Below are 14,995 nucleotides of genomic sequence, written 5' to 3'. Positions count from 1 at the left end.
TCTTTACCTTTATGTGCACATGTTCCTGAACAAACTTCCTCAGCCGTGGTCTGGATCCCAGACCGGATCTGTAGAGGGTGACTTAACCCCTAAAATAACAACGCGAATACCCGTAAGACCTGTACCCACCGTCTGTCGTCCTGACCTGACCCCAAGTCAACACCGCACCCACATCCCCTCGTCTGCTCCTCCGACAGCAGCCAGTAGGGTTTCGGGCTCTTGCTATTCTAAAATGTAGCTCAGGTGTCAGCTGGGGCTTGCATTCTACACCTTGGTGTGAACACAAACTCCCAGAAGGGGCTCCAAGGCCACCCAGGCCGGACTGCCTGCCTCTGCCCGGTTCTTGTTCTCCCTTCACCCCAAATGGGGGGCACAGGGCCTTCCGCTCACCCCCCACCCTGTCCTAAGACGCTGCAGGCATCAGGGAGCAAACCCGTTCCCCGGGGCTTGGGATCAGGAGTCCCATCACTCATCCATCACAGACCTAAAACTGCACACATCAGGGTTTTTGGGTTTTGATTTTTTAAGATTTTATTTATTTCAGAGAAGGGGAGAGAGTAAGCATGAGTCGGGGGAGGGGGAGAGGGAGAAGCGGACTCCCCGCGGAGCAGGGAGCCCGATGCGAGGCTCGATCCCAGGACCCCGGGATCATGACCTGAGCCGAAGGCAGATGTTTAACTGACCGAGGCACCCAGGCGCCCCTGCGCACATCAGTTTTCGGAGTGGTCCGTCACAGGCTTTCTCCCCGTTTCCATGTCCAGACTCTGAGCTCCCCGGGGGCAGCCACTCTTCCACACTCCGTGATGGGCTCAGCTCTGTCCCCGTGTTTCCACTCGAGCTCACGTGTGTGCAGCAGAAAACTGTTGCCGTGGCAGGAGCCACCCTCCTTAGCAGGCAGGTTGCAAAGGAGCTGTCCCCCTCCACATCCTGACAGGATACACCGTCCATTCCACACCACCCCTCCATCAGCCGTGCTTGCTGAGCACCCGCCGTGTGTCAGGCACTGCTCTGTGCTCTGTGCTGCAGGGGCGACAGTCCGCCGGATCCGGGCCCTGCCGGAGCGGACTGAAGGGGAGGACAGGTGAAGCCAGAGCTCCCGGGAGGAGAGCAGGGAGCAGCCCGGGGCTGGTGCTGTCTCGTGAGGAATAATGCCCCCCCATACGTCTGGCCAATCTTGTACAATCTGGTACCAGACTTCACACTGTGTGATCCTTTAAAGTTTCTACCAGACTTAATGAAAGTACAATCTGGAAGCGGTGCTGCTCGTACTAAGTGTTGGAAAGAACATTAAACGGAATCCATGGTTTCATTTGTATATGTTTCTTCCTTCATTTACCCGACTCTGGCAAAGACTGTTTACAAGAAGGTAGCATTTGAACAGAGGCCCAAAGAGATTGAAAAGTGAAGCTATATGGGTGTCTGGAGAAGATAATTGCAGAAGGGGCAGCCCATACAAAGGCCCTGCGGCAGGTACCTGTTCAGTGAATTCTACGAACAGTAAGGAGGCAGGACTTCTGGAAGGGGAGTGTGAATTGCTCAGGGACCCCGCTCCCCAGTAGAGACCTCTGATAACGCTGGTCAGAATCAGCAACAACAACCGTTCAGCGTCTCTGGAGATTGATCAAAGGGCTTACAACAAATGGAGAGGCATTTATTCAGTAAAATCCACAGCAGCTGGGTAAGGACGGTGGGAGGGAGGCTGTGACCGCTGGGGGCTGTGGCCTCGGGGAAACCCTCAGTGGGTGGCCAGCCATCTCTGTGGGGCCAGGGGCTGGAGAAGGGCTGTGTGGGTGCTGGGGGACGCTCCTAGAGCTCGCACAGAGCAGGACTGTGGCTTGGAGCACAGGCCTTATCTGTCTCCATCCCAGGGGTGTGGGAGCTCCCTGCCACGCCCCGCCAGACACCTTCTCGCCTGCCAGGCTCTGTGCTCACCTGTCGCTGTGTCTGGTCCTCACGGCTTCCGGAAGGGAAATCCTCCTGTGAGTCCCTGTTCCCCGGCAAGGAAATCAGGCTTCAGAAGTCAGGGAGCCATGAGGGAGCCACGGGGCTGTGGGTTTGCCCCTCGCAGCATGGACCCCGGACAACACAGGGCACCACGCAGAACTCGGGCCCCACCCAGACCCACCGAATCAGCCCTGAGGCTCACCGGGGCCAGGGGATTTGACGCACGCAGGGGGCAGAAGCGCGGGTCCAAAGACCTGCAGCCTTTAGCAGGGGCCCTTGGCCCAGAGCGGGCCTTAGCAAATACCTGCTGAACTGAACCGAATCCAGTCGGAAAACCACATGAGCACAGGGCTCCTGCTTTTCTCTGCGTCTGCGAGCTCAGAACTGAGGGTGGCTGGTTTTCTGCAGCCCGTCCCATGTGTCTGGAGAAACACCCCGAGGGGGTGCTGGTTCTCACCGGGCAGGTGCTGCGCCAGGCACCGTGGGTAACCCCAACAGGCATTGTCTCCCGGGTTCTGCCTCAAATACAGATCACCCCCTAACCTCAGTCTCTAGGCCGTGGATCTGCCTAGGACTCAGCAGTCAGTAAGTCCTGCATTAGCCCGTCAGGTCCAGACGCGTCGCTGGAGTGTGCAGCCCATGGACAGAACCTGGAATACACGTGATTTCACCAACGCCCCAACTAAGTACCACTTGTCTATGAATGAGACCTAAGCCCAGTTTTATTTAAAAAAAAAAAAAAACCTGCGGGAGCCAGGTCCGAACGCGGGGTCTGCACGCTCCGTAGTGACCCTACCGGGGCGCTGGCAGAGGCCCAGCGCTCACCCTGAAGCACCCGCCACTGAGTGCCCACCTGCTCCCAGCACCCCGTGCTTGTTCCCTGAAGGGGCCCCGGGTCTCTCTCCACGTGCGATCGCCGTGGAAGTGCCAGGCACCGCGATGCAGGCAGCAACAGCATGCTCAATGTGATTTCAGAAGCAAACGGAAGATCCTCTGCCCCCAAAAATCTAGCTTCCACAATTAGATTCATCCCTTTCATTTGGACTTTTGACTTCCATAAAACTCGAGGGAGAAATGATACTGATTCATACCTAAAATTGTCTCCTGTGTTTATTTGCCAATTTTCAAATAAATAAATCATAAAAAAAAAGAAGAAAGTCTCATGTCAGTCTGTGTCTTGAGCACCTGCCACATTCATGTAAACGCACACAGACGCGCCTAGAAAGAAGACCAGAATGCTGTCTGCCCTCGGGACGTGAGACTGTGACTGGTTTCCATTTTCTTCCCTGTAATGTTTGTCATCTTCCCAAGCTGTCTACGACATGAGTTTCTCTTGCAACCAGAGAACCGTGAGCGATCTTTACACATCTCTGTGGGGCGCAGTAAGAAAGAGCGGTTGCCAGGAAGGTAACGGCAAGAATCTGGGTCAGCACACCGTGTCCGGTCACACGGCGCAGGAATCCAGCCGCTCCCAGGCAGGGAACTCCTACTCTGAGAGCGAATTCCTTCGCTTTTCCTCCATCCTTTCTCTGTGAATAATTTGCCCCAGCAGGCCCCTTGAGGGTCTAAAATTCCTGGATGTTGGCCCAGGTTTTGATTCTTTTCTGAAGTAAAGTATCACTAAGGAGAAAGAAGAAACATTTCCAGTAAAGCCTGGTCCGAAAGAGCGGGGGAGGCTCAAGGTTATTTCTTTGGGTCAGGAACAGTGAGCAGAGAGCCCCTCATGGGTTTAAGATGACTCTTCCTGCACATTTTTCTGAACTCTTGGGAGAAAACTCTCCAGATGGCCTGGAGCTGTTTCAGGGAGAGCGCAGGGGTTGTCATGGTGACCAGCTTATTGACCCAACACTGCAAGGTGAGTCCCAAACCAGACCAGTGTGTTTGAGGATTAAAAAGTAGAACCACACCCCCGCACACGTCAGGAAAGAATCTAAGGGGATTCTCTAGTGTTCCTGACACTGACCCGAAGTGCCCTCAAGGTTCAAAAGATCTTGGCTCTTCCCAAGAGGAACGTAAAAAAGATAATCCATCCAAATAAAGAACGCCCTGGAACCCAGGCCTGAGGTTCAGTTGTTGCCTCTTTGTTTTTTTAAGTTTTTGGTTTTGTTTTGTTTTGTTTTGTTTTGTTTGGTAATCTCTACACCCAACGCGGGGCTTGAACTCACGACCCCGAGATCAAGAGTCACACGTTCTTCCAACTGAGCCAGCCAGGAGCCCCGAGCTGTTGCTTCTTAAGAAAGACATTCTTGGGGCACCAGGGTGGCTGAGTCAGTTGAGCATCAGACTTTTTTTTTTAAGATTTTACTTATTTATTTGAGAGAGAGAGAGAGAGAAAGAGCAGGGGGAGGAGCAGAGGGAGAAGGAGAGAGAATCCCACTCACCACAGAGCCTGACATGTGGCTTGATACCAGGGGCCCTGAGCGTCTGACTCTTGATCTTAGCTCAGGCCTTGATCTCAGGGGCATGAGTTCAAGCTCCATGTTGCACTCCAAGCTGGGCATGGAACTTAGTTAAAAAATTAAAAAAATTTAAAAAAAGAATATTCTGGAACTGAGAAATGTCCAAAAGCCTGTTCTCGGAAGGATGGAACCCCTTGTAAATATGGAAGGATTTCAAACTAGATTCTTCATCCCATAAAAATGGCGGCTTGGAGCCCAGCAGTCATGAGAGACAGTGAAATTTTCCACCAGCTCTGTTCCGGCAGGCCAGGATACCCTGATAAATAACCACGAGGAGACTTTCCAGAACCCTCACACATGCCCCGCCCGGGTCTCAGTCTCCACAGGGGGCAATCTGCTGGACCCCCTCAACACCACTTTGTGTACTCTTACTTCTACACTTGAAGAAATGGGGACTCTGAGTCCAAGAGCTGACCTAACTTGACACTCCAAGGTGTCCAAGGCCATTGGAGGAGCTAGAATCCACCCGGGCGGTGCGGCTCCAGACTCCAGAGCTCACCCGTGTGTATGACCTGCCTTTTCCCATTTTCTGTATTCTCTGTGCCCTGGCACCTGGGCCTGGCTGACTGGGGAGAGACTACCCCTCCCAGGTCTAGCCAACCCTCAGAGACAGCAAATGTGCCTTTCACATGCAGAGTAACCAGCCCAGAGCCCACATTCCACGCCACTCCTCCAGCTATCCCTCTGCCCAGGGCCAGGGACCAGACAACCAGAGACAGCCCTGTACCCCGGAGCCTGCCAAAGGTATTCAAACTAATCAATAACCACCCTGCTTGCCTGCCTTGCCTTGCCTTTCTCCTTGAAACCCCAATAAATTCTCCTGTCCGTGCCCCCCCCATTCCCAACCCACCTGGGGCTTCCCCACGTGGCCCTGTGTGGTATGGTGCCCCCACCTCTTGGAAACCTCAAGTGGCAAACTATCTTTTCAATGGCAGTGTCTCCCCATCTGTTGACCTCACCGTCTGTGAATAATAACAAAACCGTACTTTACAACACTTGGCTACCGCCTCTCAGGCAAGAACAAAACCCAGCCAGCAGGACTGAGAGCGGCCTCGTGGAATGTTATTGTAGAGAGCACCACGGAGTCTCTCTTGTCAAGCAGGGGCCTGCATCAAGCAATGAGGCGAGCAGTTCGGGGTCCTGCAGTGGCACCAGCACCAGCCGACCACACCCCAGAACCGACAACTAGCAGAAGCGGAGAGGAGGTCTGCAGGGCCTAAGACCGATGACATCCCTTTAGAAAGGAAGGATTTTTGCAGCAAACCATCAGGCTCCTCAGACACTGACCCCTGCATCTCTGACCACTTCAAACAGGCAGCTGCCACCGGGGGCTCTGCCCGACTGATCTCCAAGAGGAACCGAGATCCTTCCCTGATGGAACGTAAGGAGCAGTAAGTGCCGAGCGCTGACCGGGACAGGAGTGAGACCTTATCTCAACCTCGCGCCCACGGACTGACGTCGCATGGGGACCGTTCACTTCCTACGTCCTGTTCTGCCTAATGTGTTGTACGGCCCGTCTCCTGCTTTGCTTTGGGTGACCTGCAAGAAGCCAGGTTCAACACGTGGTGAGATGTCACTGAGTTTGGAATCCTGAACCTGCCTCATCAGCATGTTAACCTTGAGGACTGCGTAAAGCCGGCGTTGGGAAAGACGCTCCTCGCGTGTGAGCCCCCGTAGCGTGCTCGTGACATTGCGGTGTGCAAGGTGCTGTGGTCTGTAGAGGCAGGGCTTCAAAGAAACACCTGGTCCACGAGGTCCACGAGGTGAAAGGATGTTTGCAGTGATCATCTTAGCTCCGGCTGCCACAACAAAATCCCTCGGGCTGGGCAGCTCCAACGACAGGTAAGTATTCTCCCAGTTCTGGGCGCTGGAAGTCGACGGTTCCACTTGGACTTGCCCGGATTCGGTCTGGTGAGAGCTTGCTTCCCGGCTTGCAGGTGTCCTCTCCCACTCACTGCGTGCTCCCGTGCCTGTCCTCACGGCTTGCACGCAGGGACCCCACTCTCTGCTGCTGCCGCTTCTAAGGACCCAAACCTACCAAATCAGGCACCGCCCCTTATGACCCCATTAAACCTTCATTACCCCACAAAGGCCCATCTCCAAAAACCATCACTTTGAGGGGTAGGGCTTCGACATATGAATTCTGGGGGATACAATATATAATACAATAGTGATGATAGTGGTTAAGTCTCTGGAGGCCCCCATCCCTTGTAGCCGACATCAGAGACAGCACTCTGGTTGGGAGGAGCCTGGGGACAGGGATGACTTTTTCGGGGACTGAAATCAGTATTCACGGTCCGCCAGTAGGACATATTTGACACTGGGGAGGCCTCAGAAAATCTGGGACACACGATGTGAGCTGAGTCCAGCCAGCTTGTCCCTTCATGGCTGTCTGCTTCTTGGGGACCAATGCCAGCGCCTGGGACCATTAGGGGGGCAAGCTTGAAGGCCAGCGGGCGGTGCACTGGGGTGAAGTCCAGGCTCTGACAAGGGTACCCGTGTGGCTTCAGCAGCAGAAACGGATTCTCTCCCAGCTCTGGAGGCCAGAGGCCCAAGATGAGGGTGTGAACGGGGCTGGTTCCTTCCGAGGGCTGTGGAGGTGAGTGTTCTCCCCCTCTTCATAAGGACACCAGTCATGCTGGAGTTAGGACCCACTCCAACAGCTTCACTGTAACTTGATTATATCTGCAGAAGGCCCTATTTCTAAATAAGGTCACAGCCCCAGCTACTGGGGAGGCGGACCAAGGCCCAAGGAGGGTTCCAGCCCCAGGGTGCCGCTCTGAAGGTGTAATCACCAGGACACAGAGGTGCACAGGAACCTGGCTCCGGGGGTCCCCAGACAGAGGCTCGGCCACAGATTCTCTCAGGTCCCTCAGTTCTTTCTCAGTGAACCACCTTCTGGGAACCTCCTGGACGCCACCCACTCGCCTCTCCAGCTACCCTCCCCGCAAGGGACCTGGCAGTCAGCTGCCTCTTCCTAATCAGCTAAGAGCGACCCTGCAAGGCATTTGCTCTGTGCTGGGGACTGTGTCCTCTCCCAGGAAGGGCGGGTCTGCCTTGGAAGGATGGGGTGGGGGTGGGGGGGGTCCTGAGGGGCTCTGCACCCCTCCCCCACCCCAACACAGTGGTGAGGCAGCCCCTCCATCGTCCGGCTGGCCAGGATTGCGAGTATCTTTTCAATAGACTGGTGGTTTCTGAGGGTCTTCACTATCTGAGTCCTCAGGAAGGAGGTTTGTTTGTGGACTGATACTTAGTAGCAACAGTGCTCATAAAATACCCTTTATCTGCCCAAACTGCGTGGTCCCAGAAGCACCTGTAGAGTTGAAAGAGCGCCCCGGGGGCCCGGCTCAGGGAAGTGGGACAGGGCTGAGCCTTGGCTAGTTTACCAGCTTCTCCAGGTGACTCTCCCGTGACTAGCTTGGGACCCAGAGGCGCACTGGGAGTGAGGATCTTTCCAAAGCCCAGTGAAAAGTGAACTCACCAAAACGTCATGCCCAGGGTTTTGACCTCTACCTGGGCCCTCTGTCAGGAAGAGGGTATCAGTGGGGCGCCTGGGTGGCTCAGTTGGTTAAGCGACTGCCTTCGGCTCAGGTCATGATCCTGGAGTCCCGGGATCGAGTCCCGCGTCGGGCTCCCTGCTCGGCGGGGAGTCTGCTTCTCCCTCTGACCCTCCCCCCTCTCATGTGCTCTCTCTCTCTCATTCTCTCTGTCTCAAATAAATAAATACATCTTAAAAAAAAAAAAAAAGGAAGAGGGTATCAGAGCCTGGGGTCCAGGAGGCCTGTCGGTCTCTTCTGCCCTTAGTGCTCTGGATTTACCTGGGCTGAAGGCGTGAGGTGGGTGCAGATGAAGAAGGGGGTGGGCGCTTATGAGGTTTGTCCAGAAAAGCAGAGGGACATGCGGTGAGAGATCGAGGTGGGGAGGGTGAGATCAGCTGCAGAGACAGATTCACCAGGCCCTCCTAAGAGCCAAGGGCCGCTGCCCTCGCAGAGTAGGACAGAGAGAAGGCAGTGACGACAGTGGCTAGTGCTGCTGACCCCCGCGGTCCACAGGGCTCTCACCCAGCGACACCTGTCACTGCTTCTGCAACCTCTGGTTTCTCTTCCTATTTCCTCCTGGTAAAACTGGATGAACCTCTACCATGTTAGGTGTTGGGGATTTCCAATGTGTTAATGCGGGAAATGGGCTTAGCACATAGTAAGCGCTCAATGGTAGCTATTATTATTAATGAGGAGGTACTTCCTCTTGAAAACCGGGACAGCCAAGGCACTGCCCTCCTCCTTCTCTATGCCCGCATTTGCCGGCACCGCATCAGCCTTCCCCCCAGGACAGAGAGGTTTAAATACAAGCAGCCAAGGGACCCACATCACCCAGTCCTAAAGTGTGAAGCCCCCGGGGCAGCGCGGGAAACTCAAGGGGGACCCCAGGGAATGCCTCAGCCCCGCGGAGGTGGGAGTGGGAGGTGGAGGGCGGGGTAGTGACTGCTGGGGAGTCGGGGAGGACGGGACTCGTGCTTAATGGTGGGCTCTGAAGGTGGAGGTGGGGCGGGCGGTGGTGCGTGGGCACCCTGCAGCAGGAGGGTCGGGCCACGTGTCCAGGGCTGGAGGGGACCGGGCGCCTCGGGGTCCCCAAGGGTGTCATGGCACCGCGGAGATGTCCTACCCCCAGGCTTCTGCGGGGGGGTGAGGGGTGGGGGCGGCACGACCGGCCGCTCCCGGTCCCCTAGACGGGCGCCCCGGGAGCGCAGGGCTGGCGCCGGTCCGCACGGGGGCCGGAGGGGCGGCCCCTGGCGCTGCGGGGGGTTCGACGGCCCTGACGCCCCTGGGGTGGGCAGCGGGCACCGCGGGGCGGGAAAGTCCCGCGGCGCGGGCCGGCCAAGTCGCACGCGCTCCGGGTCAGAGGCCGGCGGACCTCAGACAGTGAATGAGCGACGCGACGGTGCCCTGGCCGGGGGGACCGAGAACCAGCCCCACCCCCGGCGTCCGGCCCCGCGGCTGCCCCGCCCACGCGCCGGGAGCGCGAGTGACGCCGCCGCCGCCGCCGCCGCCGCCCGGGCCCAACGGGGCGCGGCTCCGGCTTTCCCGGTCCCCGGGCGGGGCTGCGCGGAAGCCCCGCCCCCACCCCACCCCCCGCGCCGAGCGGGACCGGCGGTTCCCGGCCGCGCTGAGGTCACAAGGAGGCGGCCTGGCGCCCGAAGCGAGCGCCTGCGCCGAGCGGAGCCGAGCGGAACCCAGCGAGGGGCGGACACGCGGACGCCCGCTCGGCCCCGCGCCGCCGCGGCAGGCCCGGCATGGAGGCGGAGTGCCGGGTGCTCTCCATCCAGAGCCACGTCGTCCGCGGCTACGTGGGCAACCGGGCGGCCACGTTCCCGCTGCAGGTAAGCGCCTACAGCCGGCCCGGCTTACGTAACCGGCCGGGGTCCCCGCATGAGGGCCCGCGGCGGGGCGCCCGCCGCCGAGCCCCGTGACCTTGGCCCGGCCCGCGCTCCGCCGCTGCTGGAGCACCGGGGGCCCCTGCGCGGAGCGGGCGCCCGCCGAGCGTCAGGCCCCCGCGCGTGAGCTGTGGCGCACTCGCCACCCGCGCCCCTGCCCGCAGCGGGCGGCCGGGGGGCTCCCTGCCGACGTGAGAATGCGGCGGGCTGCCTCCTGACCCTGCCCCGGGGGCGCAGGAGGAGGGACGGAAGGCAGGTGTTTGCAGGGCTCACCTGCCGCGAGGGGGAGGAGCAAGCTCGCGGACTCTGGCTCCCGGGGGCCAGGGTGGGTCCCACCTTGCGGAGGACTCTTCTGGGGGGGTGGTCGCCAAAGAGGCGGATGGGGCAGAGAAGGCCTCCCTGCAGGTGTTGGCTCTGAAGAAGAAAAGCCCAGAGACCGATTCAGGCCCGTACCCTTTTGGCTTTAGAAGCTGCGTTTCAAATGTTTTATAGCCTTTACTTAATGGTGGGCTTCCCTCCCTCCTCTCTTGCCTGTCCTTAATGTGTCTCCCAGGCCAGGTACCCACTGCTTCCTGCTGCAGCCCCAAGGTTATGGCTGGGTGGCCCTTGGAGGGGCAGAAGGAGGCCTGGATGCGGTGGGCTTTCATGCCAGGCCAGAGGCAATACCAGGGTGACGGGCACTTCCCTGCCTTGCCTGCCCAGCAGGAGTGCTGGGGGTGGCCACAGCAAGGTCGTGGCTCTCCTGGACTAACCACCTTTGGCCTGTTGTCCCTGGCCTGCACCCCCGGGGGCAGGAAGCAGGTGTGGCTGGGCCACTGCGTGCCCCCTCGCTCCTTGGAGTAGGGTGGATTGTGTGGGCAGGGTCACTGGAGTGGTCCTGTGCTTGGGGAGAAAGGTGCAGGGTCTCTGAAGCAGGAGCCCACCTGGAAGGCAGGACCAGGCAGGGCTCTTGAGAACAGCTTCAGCCTGCTGTCCCAGTGGTAGGAGCAGCCCTCGCCCTTCTTAGCCAGGGAGCCATGGGAGCTGGCCTTGGCAGAGGTGTGCAGGGCCCCTGCTGGCTTCCCTGTGTCCCGTGCCCAGTCCCTCCTCCCGGTCCATCCACACCCACTCTCCTCTTTCTCCCTGCACTGGGCCCACCGTTCCCCTCCTCAGCTCACCTGGGTCCTCCAGGGATGCACCCTTGTTCCTTCCAGGCTTCATCTGTAGAATGGGCATGACGCCGACTCCCAAGTTGTTTTAGGGCCAGGGGAGATGGGGTGTGTGAACATCTCGGAGTTGCTGGCTACTGAATGAGGTGGGTCGGCATGCCCGGGGCGCTGTGCTCACCCACCACCGTGCAGGAGGACCAGACAGGAAGATAGGGCTGGGTGGCACGTAAGTGTGCCTGGGGCATCTCGTGGAGGCTGGGGCCTCTGCCAGGAGGGGATGTGGGTTGGGTTTTCAGTTACTTACCTGTGTGTGTTTTTTGCCCTAATTTCCTCCTCTTTCTCCTAATTACCGGAATAAGATATAGTGTCGGGGGATGGAGAGGGCTGAGGAGGGGAGAAGGCCAGGGGTGGTGGTCCTCCAAACATGCTCCCCCCAAGCTGGACCCCAAACAGGGCAATGTCAGTGTGTTCGGGCGGCTGTAACAAAGTACCGCAGGCCGGGCAGCTCAAACAGCAGGTGTTTACGGTCCCTCAGTTCTGGAGACTGGAGTCCAAGATAAAGGTGTCAGCACGGCGGTGTCTGCGTGGCGTGTGGATGCTGTGTTCACTTGGTTCCTCTGTGCGTGTCTGTGACCTGATCTCAGGGACACCGGTCAGATTGCATCAGAGCACCTGGTGACCTTATTCTACCTTAATTATCTCTTTAAAGATTCTGTCTTCAAATACAGTCACATTCTGAGGTGCTGGGGGCCAGGGTTTCAACATAGGAATTTGGGGAACACAATTCAGCCCACAATGAGAACAATTTCCAGAAATTTCTTAGTTCACTGGACACACTTAGTGCTTCCTTGAGCAGAGTCTAGATTTCTTACCAGCCTGCAAATGCTTGTTTTGGCCCCGGTTGCTTAGCTCTGGGAGGATCAAACACTTAGTACTGCAGGGTGCTCCACAGGGTCCCATGCGGACGTTTTGCTCCCCACCCCACCCCCACCCCCATCTGTGCACCGCTGGAGCAGAGCCAGGCAGTGAGAGGGGTGGGGATGGCTGCCGAGTGACCTCGGACCAGCCTTAGCACAGGACGGGCTGGGTTGGACAGAGCCTGGAATAGGCTTGGAGGCCCGCACTTGCACGCTCCAGCAGGGGTCCTGAAGGGAATCATCCTGGAACGCCCAGAGTTGTGCTCAGTGGCGGGTATGTTCTCAGTTTGGTCGATCCGGTGGAGCTAGGCTAAGGCACGCTTGTGCACGCAGCTGAGTGTGGGAAGAGAACTTAGCAAGGGCAGCAGGAGGTGGGCCCTGGCTGGGCCCCACAGATTCGGAGAGACCGGAGAAGCCCCTGTGGGGACTGGCTTGCTGTCCCTTTGTCTTGGAGTTCCGGCTCAGGGACGGGGCACTGCCGACTGAGGCTTTCCAAGCCTCGTGTGCACAGTGAGAACAGTACTCCTGGCAGTCAGCTGGGGCCTCGCTCCCGGGGCACTGCCCGGACGGAGCTCTGCCAGTGGTGGTGGGGGGCCCGTTCCTGGGGTGCTCCCGCCACTGCACCGTGAGTGTGGTACAGACGTGTGCTGGCTGGAGGCCTGCAAGGCCGGGCTTCAGGACCCTGGTTCCCAAACTGCTTCTTGCCGGGTCCCCAAAACGCACCGCTTGCCGTCTCAGGCAGGCAGCCCATGAGCAGCCGCCCTCCCTGGGCAGAGAAAAATGTCAGATGAAACAGAGGAGCAGAACCTTGACCCTGTTTTTAAATTTTGTTTTCAGGCCGAGTCCAAAGTATATTCTAGTGACCAGTGACAGAGGAGGTAGAACATCAGGCGGGATGACCCCATGTTTGCAGAGCAAGGAGGGAGTAAGGGTATGGTCTTCATGGCCCTGTCCGTGGAGAGAGGGCTGCCAAATCAAGGCCAGACAGGCCGGTGATGCATCAGGGGCGCCTCCCTGTGCACGGCTGGGCCTTCCTGCTGCTCTGGCCTTCGATTCTGGGGCCGGGAAAGAGCAAGGAAGGGTAAGGCGGGGTGAGATGAAGTGCAGCCCGGCCCCTGCTGCCTCCCACACCAGACACTGGTGGGGCTGCCTCCTCTCGGAAATTGGAAACCTAATGTTCTCCCGGGCCCGGCGGTACGGTCCGAGCGAGCCGGCTGCGTGTATGTCTGCATGTTGGATCAGCAGCGCCTACTCTGGGGAGCGGAGGTCCCAGAATCCCCCAGGCAGCCGCGCCACCTGCTTCTGAGATATCGTGGTGAAGTTACAGCAGATCTGCGAGCCTTGGGGTGGCGTGAGTGTCCTGGGGCCAGTCTCCCAAGTGCTGCAGACTGGGGGGATTCAAACCACAGAGATCCTCTTGCCGCGCTGGGGGCCAGAAGCTGAAGTCAGGGTGTTGGTGGAGCCGCATGACATCTGAGGGCTCCAGGGGAGGAGCCTTCCTTGCCATGGACAGGTGGGATCTCTGTGCTGGGGTGGGGGCATCACTGGAGGGTCACAGTGGAGAGGTGCGGCCTTGAAAGGTCACCTCCAGTAGCCTTGAGAATCTGACTTGGGCTTTTGCCTAAAACCCACTTAAATCCCATGTTGGGATCTCCATGACAGTGTGGGGGTGGCAGGGAGTCGTTTATTTCCAGCTTTTCACTTTCAAGAACCCCTGGAGCCTCGAGGTGGCCTTCTTCAGAGGAAGATCTTGACATTTTTTTCCTTAGCACTCCTAGGATAGAAGGGCCTTCTGCAGCAGAACTGCATTTGGTAAGAATGTCACCCTGCCCCCTTTAAAAGACATGGTTTTTGCCTTAATGTTTTTCCTGGTGATGCCCATGTTGGCAGACAGTACAACACCGCTGACATGTGGACATTCACATCCTTGGAGGTGGTGTGTTGGGTTTGGAACACGTCCAAGTGTGTTCTGGAATGTTCCTTGTGCTCCAGGACACGTAGCTCTGCTTGCTTCACTTCCTGCCAGTTGTCATGATTCCTGTTGCCCCAGCCTCTGGAAGTCCTCGGGCTGGTCGGGAATGTGCCAGTCCTGCAACCGAGGTGTGGCTTTTGCTGTTTCCCCAAGAAGGTCCAGAATTGCTTAATTTCTAGATTTCCTAACTCTCTTTCTTGGTTTGGGACTAAGGTTTCTGTTGTTCCTCTTTGCTTGTCATGGAGAAAGCAAGAACTTAATTGGTCGCATTTTCTGATCTTTTCCCCCGCCGTGTCTGCGTACGTGTGTGTGTGATGAGTATGTGGGCGTGTGTGTGTGTGTGTGTGTGTGTGTGTGTGTGTGTGTGCACGCGCACGCGCGCTGTCCTGTGAGTGGGGCCCTGGCTCTGGGTAGCACTGTGCTCTCGGGAAGGGAGAGTGTGTCTGTGCGCAGGGGGCTTACGTGACCCGGGGGCCGTCGGCTTTGTGGCTCATGGGCTTGGTCATCCCCGGGGCACACCTGTGTGGAACTTCTGAGCTAGAACCAGCCCGTTCTGCTCACACAGCTGTGTGGAAGAGTGACACCGGGGAACAGAATAAATGATGGAGTTTCTCAAGAAGAAAGGAGGCAGGCGTGGGGCCCCGGGCCATGTGGTAGCATCACGTGGTTGGCCCAGGGGGGCAATGCCTCTCTTCCCTGCCCACCCAGAGCAGCCGCCCTGTTCCCTGTCCGTACCTGGGTGCTGCCGGGAGACCCCTTCTCTTAGGGCGTTGTAGCGCAGCCCAGCCCCCAGCAGAACCCGGTCGCTAGCACATGGACCCTGTGCAGGCCTGGCAGGGGGGCGTGGGGTGTGCTTTGAGCAGCACGGGGGTCCAGGGCTGTGACAGCTGAGGCCGGGGCGCACACGTGGGCAGAGAGAGCCGTGGGACCGCAGGCGAGCTGCCGGCCGCCTCAGGGATGGAGGGCTGTTTCCCGTTGGAGGTCAGAGGACAGTGGACGTGGGTAGAGCTGAACTGCGGGGCTGAGTAGTCACAGGAGGCGGGCAGGACAGTGGGCACTCAGCCCCGAGGCTGATCAGGATGCCCTCAGTCACATGACACTCTGGCGTCTCTCTTTCCTAATTC

The 14,995-nt window shown here is 58.2% G+C and overlaps 1 protein-coding gene and 1 long non-coding RNA gene across 6 annotated transcripts in view; one reads left to right on the top strand and one right to left on the bottom strand.

Annotated features, from left to right (window-relative positions):
• Positions 1-518: 518 nt before the first annotated feature.
• LOC114226440 (uncharacterized) lies at positions 519-14,204 on the bottom strand. Of its 4 annotated transcripts, none has more exons than XR_003612755.2 (5): positions 10,992-14,204; positions 10,108-10,248; positions 1,933-2,594; positions 1,475-1,629; positions 519-1,065 (listed from the first exon to the last, which is right to left on the bottom strand). It is a non-coding gene; the product is annotated as an uncharacterized LOC114226440 (long non-coding RNA). The 4 variants fall into 4 exon arrangements; XR_003612757.2 differs by having other exon boundaries at positions 519-1,629; positions 1,933-1,987; positions 2,249-2,594; XR_003612754.2 differs by having other exon boundaries at positions 519-1,629.
• PDXK (pyridoxal kinase) overlaps positions 9,598-14,995 on the top strand; it is a 31,904-nt gene continuing 26,506 nt past the window's right edge. For both annotated transcript variants that reach the window (XM_088023730.1, XM_028126536.2), the window contains exon 1: positions 9,598-9,780. In XM_088023730.1, the coding sequence (XP_087879856.1) occupies positions 9,694-9,780 (87 nt within the window). In that variant the 5' untranslated portion in view covers positions 9,598-9,693. The remainder of the gene's footprint in view (positions 9,781-14,995) is intronic.

The sequence above is a fragment of the Eumetopias jubatus genome, unplaced genomic scaffold (genome assembly GCF_037043125.1).
Source record: "Eumetopias jubatus isolate StellerSeaLion01/CBP00866 unplaced genomic scaffold, mEumJub1_p1.0 scaffold_1, whole genome shotgun sequence".
Classification (NCBI taxonomy): Eukaryota; Metazoa; Chordata; class Mammalia; order Carnivora; family Otariidae; genus Eumetopias; species Eumetopias jubatus.
The sequence above is the reverse complement of the archived record's forward strand: the minus strand, read 5'-3'. Positions and strand labels throughout refer to the sequence as shown.